Source organism: Lampris incognitus, chromosome 1, assembly GCF_029633865.1.
Source record: "Lampris incognitus isolate fLamInc1 chromosome 1, fLamInc1.hap2, whole genome shotgun sequence".
In the NCBI taxonomy this organism is placed as follows: Eukaryota; Metazoa; Chordata; class Actinopteri; order Lampriformes; family Lampridae; genus Lampris; species Lampris incognitus.
This window is the reverse complement of record NC_079211.1, coordinates 98640492-98656648: the sequence shown is the minus strand read 5'-3', so window position 1 is coordinate 98656648 and position 16157 is coordinate 98640492. Positions and strand designations below refer to the sequence as shown.

Genomic DNA, 16157 nt, shown 5'->3' with positions numbered 1-16157 from the left:
GGATAGAGGACGTTGTCCTTAGTCGTTTATCGTGTCTGCCTGTTTCTCACTGTGTGAATGTGAAGCCCTCTGAGACAATAAACCGTGACTTAAGGCAGTAGAAATAAACCTGACTTTTGAGTTATGAGAAACGAGTTGCGTGTTTGTGTTTCATGCCCATTCAGGGATATGAGGGTGAGAGACATAATGACCCAAACTCCAAGAAGATAACCCAGGCCAAGTTAGGGTTGGACAGAAATGCCAATAAGAAGAAAAAGAAGAAAAAGGCAGCAGCTGTTGAGGAGGGTCCAAGTAAGACAGTGAAATTATTCTTGATGTTTCTCGTGGCAAATTATGTGATTGATTTTGTAATCTGAGTAATTTTATTGGGACAAAGAGCTGTAAACATTATGGAGTTTTGGCAGTGCAAAATAAGGTAGGTAGTTTGCAGTCGAGTGCCTGACTTAATTGTCTTAATTAACTAACTTAATTTGATTTAACACAGTTAAACCAAACAGAAGTTTGCTGTACTGAACTTAAATTAATGGAACTGAAATTAGATGAAAGTCCTTTGTCAGACCATGCTGTCCTTTTGCTCCCTACCCAGTTATCCCATATCACTTCACTTTGTCCACTGGGATGGACCGCGATGCCGGCACTACCGCCAGGGTGTATGTCATCATCATAGGAGACAATGGCCTTGAGACAGACCGTCTGTGGCTGGACCTGCCAGAGGGGAAGATGTGTTTTGCAGTCGGTACCATGGAACACTTGTGTGTTATGGAATGGATGTCGGGGAGATCAAGAGGGTAGAAGTGAGAGACAAGGCCTTTTCTCCCCAATTTGATATAAACGCTCATAACTGTCTCCCTGCCTCCATCTCTCCATGTGCACTGATGCTAAACATTTATTTAAGCTGTTTTGACTCAGCACCAGTTTTACTTTCAGAGCCATGTGTCTGGGTACCTAGGTCAAAATGACATGAAAAGAAATAATTCCATCTTTGCAGTTAGTCTCTCTCTCTCTCTCTCTCTCTCTCTCTCTCTCTCTCTCTCTCTCTCTCTCTCTCTCTCTCTCTCTCTCTCTCTCTCTCTCTCTCTCTCTCTCTCTCTCTCTCTCTTTCTCTCTCTCTTTCTCTGTCCATCTACCTTCCTATATCACTGTCGCTCTGTCTCCTTTCTGCTCTTTCATCCTCTCTCCCTTAGCTCGGCCATAACGGTGCCACCCCAGAGAGCTGCTGGTTGGTGGATGAGCTGTCGATTGCTGTGCCAACCAAAGGTATTAAGCACATCTTCCAGTGTAAGTGTTGGCTGGCTAAAGACAGAGGAGACGGTCTCACTGCTAGACTATTCAACGTCCTGGACTCCGCCACTATCAATATTGTCCGCAAGGTGATATACAGCTCAAATAATAAGGTCCACCTTTGTATATGTGTACAGACGGGTGTAAAATTAAAGGAAAAACCTGAATGCTTGACCCCTACAGTGAGGGGCACCGTTATGCTGTGGGGGGCATTTTCTTAGCATGGTTTGGGTCCACTTGTCTCCTCGTGGTCTGCAGAACCAGTAGGGCTGGTAGGGCCGACGGACGGGCATCTCATCTGAAGGTTGGATCCTTTAGTTGACTGGTTAGCGCAGTCTCCCATGATATGGATATATCATACACCGCTTCCCTGTACCATGAGCCCTTTGAGGCATCTTCCTGTGACAAAAGCTCTATTGCAGGAGGTCCACAAGCTGCTGAAGCTGTTCTACACCATCCCTGTATCAACTGCCAGTGCTGAGATGTGTTTCTCATCCCTCCGTTGTTTAAAAACATATCTGAGGTCAACGATGACCCAAAAGACTAAATAGTTTGATGTGGGCCCGCACACACACAGGGTTTTTTTTTGGCAACAGTGGCTGTTTTTGTTGCTGTTTCGGTGGATGTGTATTGCAGTACATGTATGTATATGTACTTATACATGTATGTACATGTACTTATATTTGTTTGCTGTAAAATACACTTAATACAGATGGGTGTAAATTGCACAATTCGCCACTATAGAGGTACATTAGAGATTAATATTGAAGTCCCATTATATAGTACATTTCCTTAATATCCACTGAACGTTCCCTTTTACCCACATTAGATGTATTTGTGACGTTAAATATAAAAACTGCAGTAACTGACATTTTTAAGGTAACCATTATTTAAGTCCATTTTGAAATGTTTTGGACATCTTTAATTGAAAAGTCCAAATAATTTCGATTAAAAAAAATCCATTTAATCACATTAAACATCAGCTGTGTAGAGGTTTCAAGGATTCAATTACTGCAGCTCATCTGTTAGTATGTTGAGTGTTTCACACCGCAGACAGAAGGCGAAGGCAACAGCTCGTCCATAGAACATACCAAATGGCTGCTGGGGGATGGGAGAGCAGAGAAATGATGTGCCCCTCATGTCCTCCAAAATAGCTGCAATACTGTGTAATCACATCTCATTTGGTAGCCCTGTCTTTGTTAAATGCATCTGAGAATGTCCGAGAATGTTTACAAGATTTGTGTTTTAGAGTTTAGGACTTATAAGTTTTCTATCCTCTTGTTTAAGCATGGAAGATGTATTGGGCTTCCTTGAACAACAAGTTGACACCACAACAGAATTTAAATTCTGTGTGGACAGAGAAGGCCTTCCAGACAGGGGCATTCTCCAGTGGCAGAGGAAAAAATGCTGCATCTCCTACCATGGTGGTGCAGTGGTTAGCGCTGTCACCTCACAACAAGAAGGTCCTGAGTTCAAACCCCTGGGTTGTCCAACCTTGGGGGGTCATCCCAGGTCATCCTCTGTGGGGAGTTTGCATGTTCTCGCCGTGTCTGCGGTGGGTTTTCTCCGGGTGCTCCGGTTTCCCCCACCATCAAAAAGACATACATGTTAGGGTTAATACCCCTGTCTGTGCCCCTGACCGAGGCATGGCGAGACCAACTGGAGTTGGTCCCTGGGATGCTGCTTGGTGGCTGCCCACTGCTCCTAGCTACACAGCTAGGATGGGTTAAATGCAGAGAGTAATTTCCCCACGGGGATTAATGAAGTATATCAATCAATCATGTTTTGGGGATTGCCTTCGGCAATATTTAAAGTGAGTTTGACGTTTCTTTGTAAATTTGATATTTTATGACTTATTCGTTAGCTGTAATATCGTAACGTTTAGAAGGCAAGTCAGTTCACAGTTGGGGAGCGAGGGGGTGGTTGCTTTTGTGTGTGTGGTGGGGGGGGGGGGGGTGCTGATGGGCCCGACCAAAATGGATTTCACGGTCCATGTGTCCCCTTAGAGGAAGGGTGACTGCAAATCAATACAAAGTTATCCCGAGTGATCACCTTTATCCTATGATGAAACATTTCTATCCTGATGGGAGTGGTCTCTTCCAGGATGACAAAGTCCCCATCCACAGGGCACGAGGGGTCACTGAATGGTTTGATGAGGATTAAAATGATGTAAACCATATACTATGGCCTTCACAGTCACCAGATCTCAACCCAGTTGAACACCTATGGGAGATTTGGGACCGACGTGTTAGACAGCGCTCTCCAGCACCATCATCAAAACACCAAATGAGGGAATATCTTTTGGAAGAATGGTGTCCATCTGTCCAGTAGACTTCAGAGACTTGTAGAATCTATGACAAGGAGCATTGAAGCTGTTCTGGAGGCTCGTGGTGGCCAAACCCCTTCCTAAGACACTTGTGTTTGTTTTTTCCTTTGTCACCCATCTATATAAAACTTTGCTAAAAGAAACACTCAACGGTAGGGAAAGTGCTCAACAAATAAGGAGCAAAATATCCTTTCCCATGTAGCTTTATTGACAGCTGATGATTGCTTATGGCATGAAACAGGCTTGTACTTTCTCATAAAGAATTTACTTGACTCCATGGATTTTATATATATATATATATATATATATATATACACTACCGTTCAAAAGTTTGGGATCACCCAAAAAATTTCATGTTTTCCATGAAAAGTCACACTTATTCACCACCATATGCTGTGAAATGAATAGAAAATAGAGTCAAGACATTGACAAGGTTAGAAATAATGATTTTTATTTGAAATAAGATTTTTTTTACATCAAACTTTGCTTTCGTTAAAGAATCCTCCATTTGCAGCAATTACAGCATTGCAGACCTTTGGCATTCTAGCTGTTAATTTGTTGAGGTAATCTGGAGAAATTGCACCCCACGCTTCCAGAAGCAGCTCCCACAAGTTGGATTGGTTGGATGGGCACTTCTTTGAGCAGATTGAGTTTCTGGAGCATCACATTTGTGGGGTCAATTAAACGCTCAAAATGGCCAGAAAAAGAGAACTTTCATCTGAAACTCGACAGTCTATTCTTGTTCTTAGAAATGAAGGCTATTCCATGCGAGAAATTGCTAAGAAATTGAAGATTTCCTACACCGGTGTGTACTACTCCCTTCAGAGGACAGCACAAACAGGCTCTAACAGGTACTATTTAATGAAGATGCCAGTTGGGGACCTGTGAGGCGTCTGTTTCTCAAACTAGAGACTCTAATGTACTTATCTTCTTGCTCAGTTGTGCAACGCGGCCTCCCACTTCTTTTTCTACTCTGGTTAGAGCCTGTTTGTGCTGTCCTCTGAAGGGAGTAGTACACACCGGTGTAGGAAATCTTCAATTTCTTAGCAATTTCTCGCATGGAATAGCCTTCATTTCTAAGAACAAGAATAGACTGTCGAGTTTCAGATGAAAGTTCTCTTTTTCTGGCCATTTTGAGCATTTAATTGACCCCACAAATGTGATGCTCCAGAAACTCAATCTGCTCAAAGAAGTGCCCATCCAACCAATCCAACTTGTGGGAGCTGCTTCTGGAAGCGTGGGGTGCAATTTCTCCAGATTACCTCAACAAATTAACAGCTAGAATGCCAAAGGTCTGCAATGCTGTAATTGCTGCAAATGGAGGATTCTTTGACGAAAGCAAAGTTTGATGTAAAAAAAATCTTATTTCAAATACAAATCATTATTTCTAACCTTGTCAATGTCTTGACTCTATTTTCTATTCATTTCACAACATATGGTGGTGAATAAGTGTGACTTTTCATGGAAAACACAAAATTGTTTGGGTGATCCCAAACTTTTGAACGGTAGTGTATATATATATATATATATATATATATATATATATATTCACAGAATGTATCATGTTAAGATGGACTATGATCCCTTTGGGTCTATATATTCAGAGAATATATCGTTTGAAGATGGACTATGATCCCTTTAGGTCATCTATGAAACCACAGTAGTCACAGGTAACATCCAGTACGCAGGAACTGATACCAACATCTTTCTGACTGTATTTGGGGCCAACGGGAGGACAGAGGAAATGCTGCTACACAAGAATGAAGACAGGTCAGCTGTTTATTATCATCCTCTTCTTATTTACTGCATCACTAAAGTGAACTGATTTTATCATCATTTGAAAGACACCATACAAACATATTTTTTCAAGCTAGATTTGAAAGAGGCCAAGAAGATACATTCAATCTAGAGATCGATGATATTGCTCCTCTCAAGAAGATCAGACTTCGGATTGATGGCACTGGAAGTCGGCCAGACTGGTTTCTTGACAAGGTGGGTATGAGGACAACCCCCTTTTTTTCTTTCCAGCATTCCTTCTAGAAATTTGGTTTGGAAAACGACTGTATCTAATGAGTCATGTAATCATGTGAAGTCAATCCAACTATTCATTATGTAGAACTTGTTTCATTGCGTCTGGGTGGTGTGGCAGTCTATACCGTTGCCTACCAACATGAGGATTGCCGGTTCAAATCCCCATGTTACCTCCGGCTTGGTCAGGCGTCCCTACAGACACAACTGGATGTGTCTGCGGGTGGGAAGCCGGATGTTGGTATGTGTCCTGGTCGCTGCACTAGTGTCTCCTCTGGTTGGTCGGGGCGCCTGCTTGGGGGGGAGGGGGAACTGGGGGGAATAGCGTTATCCTCCCACATGCTACGTCCCCCTGGCGAAACTTCTCACTGTCAGGTGAAAATAAGGGGCTGGCAACTCCACATGTATCGGAGGAGGCATGTGGTAGTCTGCAGCCCTCCCTGGATCAGCAGAGGGGGTGGAGCAGCGATCGGGAGGGTTCGCAAGAGTGGGGTAATTGGCCAAGTACAATTGGGTAGAAAAAAAAGGGGGGGTCAAAAAAAAGAACTAGAGTTTCAATGGCCATGTGTACTATTCACATGTACACATACCTCTGTACTATTCACAGAGGATATCCTCTGTGAATGTCCCAGGTGTTACTTGGCCTTCAACTCCTGTGCTTCTTCCTCAGCCACAACCAGTCACCTGCAGTCAGTTGAGACTGACAAAGTTACTTAGATGAGTGATGAAACATTTCTCCCAATAAACATTGTGTCCAAATGAACTGATTCAACTTTTTGAGGAACCAGAAGCTTCCTTTTTCTGCCTCCTCAGTCAGCTCTTTCATGGCTTTTTTATATTCTGCTCCTGTGACACCCATGTCGCATAGCAGTGGAGAGGTTGAGGAGCTGACGAAGCCCCGGCATCCCACTTCCACAGGGTACATAACAACCCTCCAGCCAACTTCCCTACTCTCAACAGCCAGGTCGGAATACTTTGTTTCCGCTCATGGGTAGCCTCCAGCTGCCTCCTCCCATTGGACAGTGAGCTCAACTAGCAGGACAGTCTTGTTGACCACCGTCCATGTCATGATGCCAAGCCAGAGTGATGTTTCAGTGATCTCCTTTGGGAACTGAAGCTGCATCCTGAAGTCAAATCTCATAATCCACTCTTTGCTGTATGAGAGGAGTCTTGCTGTATCTCCCAGGCAGGGGGCTTTGGTGCTCTCTGCAGACCTAGCAACTGGATGGAAGGCCTGCTGTTTGCACCCCGTCTACATGTCTCTACCACCTCTACCAGCTTCCTCAGCACCAGGCCATGCAGCCATCTGTAGCACCCTTGGGGCAATGCTGTCTTGCATCCCAACAAAATATGCTGGAGGCTAGCGTTAGCAGTGTTACAAAGGGGGCAGGTCTCCTCGGTGCCAAACCATTGGTGCAGGTTTCGAGGACAAGGTAAGATGTCATATGTTGCTCCAATCAGGACACTCAGCCTGGCCTGGGGGATCTTCCAAAGATCAGACCATGACAATGGCCTGTCCATAAGTCATTCCCACTTTGTCCAGCCTCCCTGCCAGCCCTGGGATATTGGTTTGATCTTATAGCTATAATAAGCTTTTGGCATACAAGTTTTAAAACGTTTTGACAAACAGCTAATATATGCTTTTTGGCAAGGCTATTCCTCAGCAAAAGCCCAACTGCAACCTTGGGCTTTCCAGGAGCCCCTGACTGTGTTTGTTCCATTGGCTCATATTGTGGGAACTTAGATGAGGTAAAAGTCTCAATAAATTCCCCAGATCCTTATGCGGAACAAAACCACAGAGGAAGTATATATGTTCACCTATGAGAACTGGATTTCCAAGACCAAAGGGCCACAGAGGACCAAGGTGTGTGAGCTGCCAGCTGTGGTGGAGGAGGAGGAGATGGTGGAGAAAACCACCTACATCATCCAAGTTAAGACCAGTGATATCGGAGGTAGGTCTTACTAGCTTAACATAGCATGAACTTATGAGACTGAGCGTAAGTAGCTACCAGTTGCCCTGAGATTTTTCAGAGCATGAAGTCCACATTTCAAATTTATTTAAAAATAATAATAATAATAATAAAAAGATGGAAACTTAAGAGCTGCATATAACACAGTGCTGAAAGTTAATTAATTGTTCACACAAAGTTGAATCCCTTCATCTGGACATGTTTATTGAGAGGAATGTTTCATCACTTATCTAAGTGATTTCAGTCTCAACTGACTGCAGGTATCTCCACCCTTATAAACAATAAAGTGGCATAATAACCAAAAATAACAATCAGTTTCATATGCAAATTGCCATGACCCTTAATATGAACGCGATTGTTGTTTTCGGTCGTTACGCTACATTTTTATAAGGGTGGGGATACCTGCAGTCAATTGAGACTGAAGAAGTCACTTAGATGAGTGATGAAACGTTTCTCTCAATAAACACTGAGTCCAGATGAACGGATTTAACTTTCTGTGATTTCCTTACCTGGATTATTGAGCATTCATAAAGACATTAATTAATGGTTGTTTTCACTATCTTAGTTTTTAGCTATAATGAAACAGACCTACAACATACATTTATTCATTTACAAAAATAAGCTTTGACCTTCTATTTGAGCATTGTTCAACGGTTTACACCTGCAAAAATCTTACCCACGGCAGCCCAGTGTCTTAGGTCTTTGCATAGGTCCACGGGTTAATTCTGCTCCATTTACAACAAGCTTTTCCTAATTAGGCTGACCTGTTTGATTACAGGAGTGCTCATTCAACACTGTTCGCAAGCTAAACATTTGTTTCTTTTAGTAACTGTACCTGGTGTTTCCCCTGCGTCTTACATTCCAGGTGCTGGGACTGATGCCAATGTGTTGTTGATGCTGTTTGGAGAGTTCGGGGACACCGGGACACTAGCTTTGAAGGAGAGCACTAACAGGAACAAGTTTGAGCGTAAAATGAAAGACGTTTTCCGTTTCTCTGAAATGCTCAGTCTCGGGGAGCTGTCCAAGATCCGGGTGTGGCATGACAACAAAGGTGGGGAGGAGGTAGCGGGTCTGGGTATCAGAAAACTATATCCTCAGCTAAAATCATCTTTGTTAACTGAATTCAAATAGAATAGAGGTCATTTTGATCATAGTGCTAAAATCAGAACACCTGCACACAAGGGTATCAGAGAGTTAGTCCCTGAACAGGACCTTAAAAGTGCTTCATATCACTCAAGTGTAATAGAGAGTTCTTGATTTTTTTTTAAACTATGCATGTAAGAGAATAAAACAAAGAAATACAGACAGTGGTGTCAAACAAACAGTGTATGTACGTATAGAACAAAAAAGTACACTTAGAGCATCAGAGAGATGATTCATGAATGGGGCTTTAAAAGTATCTTCTATGGTTCTTGTATAGGATGGAGCACCTGATATTTTCTATGGGAGACTTGTAAAAGAGCAAAACTAAAGAAAAATATAAATCACAAAGCAATCAGATTGCAAGGACTGTACATTACTGAACAAATAAAAATGATTTTCCCTCACCAAGGCCCCGCACCTGGTTGGCACCTGGAGTACATTGATGTAAAGGATGAGGCCATGAACCAGACTTTCAGGTTCCCCTGCGACCGCTGGCTGGCTAAAAATGAGGATGACAGACAGATCATGAGAGAGCTGGCCTGTGCCAACAATGACGCTGTAGACCTCAATGACAAAATCAGTCAGTAAAGATGGAGACCCATCTGTGTACTTACATGTTGTGTGATCATTGCAAGCTGTAGAGTTGTCATTTGGCAGGTGTTAAATGCTTGTCTTTCTTTCACAATCGCTCTCTGCTCTATCTCAGAATATGAAATTGCCACAACGACTGCTAACACAGAGGATGCGGACACCACAGAGAATGCTTGGATTGTGCTGGAAGGGAAGAAAGCCCGTTCTAAAGAGTTTGTTCTGGAGAACAAGAAGAAGAAGTTCTTATGGTAGGTCCTCAGAGAGACTCTAGCAGCCTTGCTTATATTTGCTTCACGTGTTTTGTTTTTCCATTGACTTTTTTTTATCTTATAGTGTTACTCTCTGCTCTGTGAGCCCTTGCTCTCAGGAGATTTGAGGAGATACAGGGAAGAGAAAGTGTCTCGGGGGAACCACTGCATTTATCTTCCTTTGGTTGAGTTAAGTTGAATGCAGCAGAAGCTCTGCTTGCTGTTGTAACTTTGTGTCTCTCCACAGCGGTGCCACTGACACCTTTGAGTTTTCATCCAAGCACGTGGGCGAGATAGCTGGTATCTGCCTCGGCCATATAACCAAAGATGGCAAGAAAGTCAAGAGCGAGGGATTCTGGCACATCATGGAAGTGGTTGTGACAGAGAAGGAGCTGGGAAACAAGTAAGTTAAAATTAGAATTACACCCAATACCCCCGTATCTTTTTTTAAAAGTGACAGTGATGGGCATGCTCTGGGCTGATGTTAAATCGGCCCACTGTCCTTTGTAATTTGGTAGAGGATCCTGGACATTGTTCAAGTTTATGGAGTGCCAAGCAGGTTTGCTGCAGGAATTTGTCTTGGTGGGATACATTAGGCATGCAGTTTACACTTAAGGTAACCTCCATTGCTTCACCTGTGCCCTCTTGTCTAGGTATTTCTTCCACTGTGATGCTCAGATTCCCCTGGCAGCCAAAAAGGATCAGTACCAGACCTTTGAGTGCTACAAGTCCATAGAGAGTTTCGCAAGCAAAGTCCGCAATCTTGTCCCCATCAAGTATGAGATCATCGTCATTACTGGAGACGTCAAAGCGGCGGGCACAGATGCAGGTGTTTTCATCACCATTTACGGCATCAACGGCGACTCTGGCAAGCGGCAGCTGCGACAGAGGTTTCGGAACCTGTTTGAACGGGGTCGGACGGATCGCTTTGTCCTGGAGATGCTGGATTTGGGAGAGCTGCTGAGAGTTAAGGTGGAGCACGACAACTTTCGCACCAACTCCGGGTGGTACCTTGAGTGCATTGAAGTAATCAATACAGCCAACTCTGTGACCACTATCTTCCAGTGTGGGAAGTGGTTGGATGTTAACAAGGCCGACGGGCAGATCCAGAGAGTGCTCTACCCAAAGTATTAGGAGTTAAGTAAGAATGAGCATTTGCTCGGAGAGACTTTCCTCTCAGTACTTTTTCTATGCCTTGATTTGTGAGCTATGTGAGAGGATGGAAAAGACGTGCTGAAATGAATGTAACACTACTCAAGGTGAACGTTGTTTACATGTTTCTCGTTATTGTGTGACACAAATGCCATTATTCACACAAATCAAATTAATCATGATATAAATTACTTTAGGATTTTGTATTTTGTATTTTTTTGTTTCTCAAAACATTTGGGTACCAATCACAGAAGGTTGAATCAGTTCCTCTGGACACAACATTTATTGAGAGAAATTTTTCATCACTCATTGAAATTACCTCTTTAGTCTCAACTGACTGCAGGTATCCCCACCCTAATAAACAATACAATACAGTGGCATAACGACTGAAACCAACAATCAGTTATGTATGCAAATTACCGTGACCATTAACTAGAGTTACAATGGCCATGTGTACTATTCACAGAGGACTTGGGAATGTTTGCAATCACAGCATTGTAAGATAGTGACAGATGTACTTTTAAACCCCCCCCCCCAGTTCAGGGATGGTCATTCCCTCTTCACATAGATGGCCTGTTTGATTCTCCATTCAAACCAGTGTTCCTCCCTATCAAGGTTGTGCACATCCTCATCCTTGAAAGAGTGGCCCCTGGCCTGTAGATGTGTGTAGACTGTGGAGTCCTGGCCTGACATGTTAGCTCTTCTGTGTTGTGCCATCCTCTTGGCCAGTGTCTCTTTAGTTTCCCCAATGCACAAGTCACGGCAATTCTCACGGCACTTAACCGCGTACACTATATTGCTCTGTTTGTACCGGGGGGACCCGATCCTTGGGGTGGACCAATTTCTGATACAGTGTGTTTTGGGGTTTGAAAGCAACTGAGACGCAGTGTTTGGGAAATACGCATCTTAACTGTTCTGACACTCCCGCCGCATCACTACTGGTTTACACTTTGTGCACTAGCTGATCGAAGGGAGGAGAAGGACAACAGCTGCCTGTTTGGGCGTCTTCCCGGCTTCGACAAACGCCCAGTTAGGATAACCACACTTAACCAGGGCCTGTTTAATGTGGGATTTCTCCCCTTCCCTGGCTGCTGTGTCAGTGCGGATGTTGTCAGCTCGGTAGTACAGCGTCCTGATGACTCCTAGTTTGTGCTCCAGTGGATCATGAGAGTCAAACCTTAAGTACTGATCAGTATGTGTTAGTTTACGTTAAACATCAACATTCAAATGTCTCCCACCACCAATTGCAAATTCACAGTCTAAGAAGGCTAACTTGTTATTTTTCACATCCTCCCTGGTGAACTTGATGTGGCTGTCCACGGAGTTAATGTGGTCGGTGACATGTGGTACGTCCTGAGATTTAAATCAAACCCAGGTGTTTTTCACAAATCTGAACCAATGGCTAGGCGGTGTCCCTGGATAGGACATCAGAGCCCTCTTTTCCACCTCTTCCATATACAAGTTGGCCACTACAGGTGAGAGTGGGGAACCCATAGCACACCCATGCCTCTGCCTATAGTACTGCCCCCCTGTATGTGAAGTACGTGGATTGAAGACAGGAGCAGACACACTTGGTCAGTGTTAAGGGTGGGGCCATCCTGTAATTTCATATGGACCACATTCACTGCTTCATCAACAGGGACGCACATGAAGACACTTTAACATCATAAGAGACCACTCAGTCAGTTTAGACTGAAGAAGTCACTTAGATGAGTGATGAAAAGTTTCTCTCAATAAATGTTGTGTCCAGATGAATTGATTCAACTTTCTGTGATTTCCTTACTTGGATTATTGAGCATGCATAAAGACATTTGGGTACCAAGGATAGTTTTTGTAAGTGACTTGTTAATTCAAGTCTGTGTGTTGGGTTGCCTACTCAGGGCCAGAATTGGAGACTTCCAAACAAGACAAACCAAACAGTAACTTAAACTCTCATTATCTAAACTGGCTTTTTTAATATTTTACTCTACCAGGCTTATCTAAAGAGTATTGAACGAAGTATGAGACTGTTGGATACTCTCTCAGCATTTTAGGCAGTTTATTTGAAAAACACATACAAAAAGATCATATACAAGACAATAAATAAAAAAGGAGACAGAACAGTTTGGGTTAAGCTATGCAACTTTTTGCATCATCATTAGTAATAAATACAGTACAAAATCCACCCAGAGTGAATCTAAAGATTTTCCACAATATTCACTGATCATGTTATTCTTCATTATGATTTAGCTATTGCTTTCATATTATTGATACATACTTCTACTTCTCTATAAAATACTCAAGATCATAAAACATTGCGCGGTTACAGCAAAACAGCAGTGTGTTGTACAAAGATGGCCACTTCCCTTTTTCACTGGCAGGTTAATAATCAACTTTTTTTTTTCTCAGCAGCAAAGAAACATCTGAAATATTCAAGAAGGTACAGCATCATATTAAACACATCTACAGAGCTACTCCCACTTACACATAGGAAAACCTGAGAAGGACATGCATTAAAAAGCTTGTGCTTTAAGTTCTACTGTTCATTCCAGTTCACCAGCTTGAGTTAATACTATGGCTACTGTCCAGTTCGCTCTGGAGTAATGGGGTACACTGTGGAGGGCATGGGGGTAAGGCCAGTGAGAGCAGGAAATGAAATAATAGTAAGACCAGCCAGCTTCATTTCAATCCAATATATGGTATAATAATATGCAAGATTAGTAGATTATTATTAAGAAATACACACCAAAAACGTGGTTAGCTTATTATACCCAGGCGTTATACACGCTATCTATATTGTATAACCACAGTACTATACCAGAAATTTGCTCAATAAGATCAATAGCTCAAGTTAGCGTGTTAGCTACCTCCCCTCCCCCACATATATAACATTGCAATCGCCAGCAATATACTATAGTACCAAATAATACACTTTAAGATGTGGGTTTAAAAAAAAAAAAAAAAAAACAAAGACACAAATAATACATTTTAAAATACCCTCTGAATCAAATATGATTATGGAAAATAAAGCTCTATTGTATTTCAAAAAGCATGTTGATTACAGAGCCATGTGGAGACAAAAGGGCTGTATCCCATCATTTGCTTGATCGGGGTTATTTGCGGGACCAAAGCAAGGTATATAATTGGAAAACAAACAAAAAATAAATAAAAAGGAAAAACAAAGTTACAAAAACAAATTGACATGGATGGAATGTAACCCAGATCAACAGCACCACGCTGGCTAAAAGTAGTGTTTGTAACACTCGAAGTCAATTTTCAACAAGTTTCTTTTTTACTCCTTTGAAAAAGAAAACACAGACGGCATGCAGAAGCATCCCCACCGACCAATGCATAATGAGGTATTCTTTTTTTTTATATTTTGTGTTATTTCTAAATAAATATATTGATTAAATTGCAAAGTTATGAGATAGAGACATTGAATATTCCACCACAATAGCTAGCTAGCTACAGTTAGTAATAAATAATGATTGTTAAATACTTAAGGCATCTTTAATCACAGCATTCTATGTGAACTAGCAACCCTCCATTTTCATCCATCTGTAGTTTTTTTGGGATGGAGGTTTCATACAAAAAGAAAAAGAACGCAACACAGTCAAGTTACCCTCCAATAGTACACAAGGAAGCATGAAGATACTTGTAACTGAATACAAACACATAATCTAGGACAAGTAGACCCCACACCACTAAACCAAAATCAGGCAACTCCATATTATAGTGCATTTACAAAACACAAGCTACATTATAACAACAATAAATATGTTTTCCCAGCATTGCAGCTATTTCTTCAATATGGTAAAGATGGACAAGGACTCGGCATATTAGTACCATGTCCAGATTGGCATGAGAGGGAAAAAAAAAGAATGACGTTAAAAAAAAAATGGAAGAAAGAGACAATCAAACATAAATTCAAACTTAAAAGTAAAATTCCAACTTAACATAAAGAACAATTGTTTGGTATTTTTTAAATGGATGGCTTTTTCTCCCTTTCACTCTCCTTCAAGTGAACTTCGCCAACATGGTTCATGCATGATATAGAGGAAACGGCTTCTATCACTGAACAAATTACGGTCGTTCTAGCAATACCATACACTACTACCATGGGGCGGCGGGGGGGGGGGCATTCATACACATTCTATCACATACCATAGGCAAACTAGTTTGTCTTTTCCCTGTTAACACCAACACAGTCTTCCATCAAACGGTGGGAGCAACTTAGATTGAAATGAACAGAGCCAATACACAACCGAGGCGATTTACTTTACGTAGAAATCACATGTGCTTGTTCGATAGGCAATAAGGTTCTGGTAATAGTTAATACAAATGTCATACTTTATTCACTCTAACGGCAAGACTCAGGCACCGCATCCTAAAGCTCATGCCAGCCTCTCATGATCATGCCATGAATGAGGCAACACGGAGGAGTTGCTGTTAGACCCAGACCCACCACCAGCTCTTTGAATCCTAATTTTTACCATTAGGAGAAAAATGCTACAATGGTGTTAGATCGGTGCCTAAGGGCAACTTTGGTCTACTGAGGATGAGCTTGTGTGTGTGTGCGTGTGCGTGTGTGTGTGTGTGCGCACACGAGTGTGCATGTGTTTGGGAAAGGGGTGGTGGTGGTGGTGGCGGCGGTGGTGTGATAGGTTCATTCTTGTCTTCCTCTATAGGTGAGTGGGATCATCAGAGTCATAGTATACGGTTCACATGCACAGACACAATCCCTGTTTCTACTGCTCCACAATAACAACACAGCCCAAGCCTGCCATACAGCATGCACATCTGAGGCCTCTGCTCTAGGGTATAGAGGCCCAACTACGACACTACACAGATCACTGGAAGCCATGCCTGCAAGTTAGCGGTTTTAGCATCAACTCCGATGGCATCTACTGACTGTAAATCCAAAACCGTGTTAGGCATGAGAGAGAGGGGGGTTTTTTTGTTTGGGTTTTTTTTGTGGCCTTTTTACACGGCTAGGTCCTTCCTCAGTGCCAATGAAGACTTAACATACCAATTATCCTGTTTTAGAGATGTATCTGCTCTCTCTTTAGTTTTATTTTCCCGTATACACATTTCTCAAAGCGAAGATCTTTTGCTTGCTACACAACACTGTTACTCTGTAAATACTTATGCAGTACTATTACTCCATTACACCACAAGCATTCAGCTACAAGAGTTCACACCAGACAACCTCATGCTAAACATTTTGATAATGTTCTGTACAGATGTGCTGAGGGATCGCGTGGAGTACAGCTTTAAAGGATTTTTCACAGGGCTGTTAGGGAGTTAAATAGAGTGGCGCAGTAATGGCCTTAATACATCGCACAAGCTGAGGAGGATGGAGGTCGCAGGGTTCCCTCTGAGGAGCTGGGTGGGAAAACGTACACAGGGTGCACAATCTGACAGAGCATCGTGGGAAGC

At 42.4% G+C, this 16157-nt stretch overlaps 1 protein-coding gene across 1 annotated transcript in view; it reads left to right on the top strand.

Moving 5' to 3' along the window:
* loxhd1b (lipoxygenase homology PLAT domains 1b) overlaps positions 1–10721 on the top strand; it is a 41629-nt gene extending 30908 nt beyond the window's left edge. Inside the window, 12 exon segments of the mRNA XM_056278434.1 lie at positions 165–291; positions 587–757; positions 760–794; positions 1185–1370; positions 5250–5377; positions 5482–5599; positions 7410–7587; positions 8471–8656; positions 9158–9328; positions 9455–9587; positions 9835–9990; positions 10241–10721. Of these exon segments, the coding sequence (XP_056134409.1) occupies positions 165–291; positions 587–757; positions 760–794; positions 1185–1370; positions 5250–5377; positions 5482–5599; positions 7410–7587; positions 8471–8656; positions 9158–9328; positions 9455–9587; positions 9835–9990; positions 10241–10721 (2070 nt within the window).
* The last annotated feature ends 5436 nt before the right edge of the window (positions 10722–16157 follow it).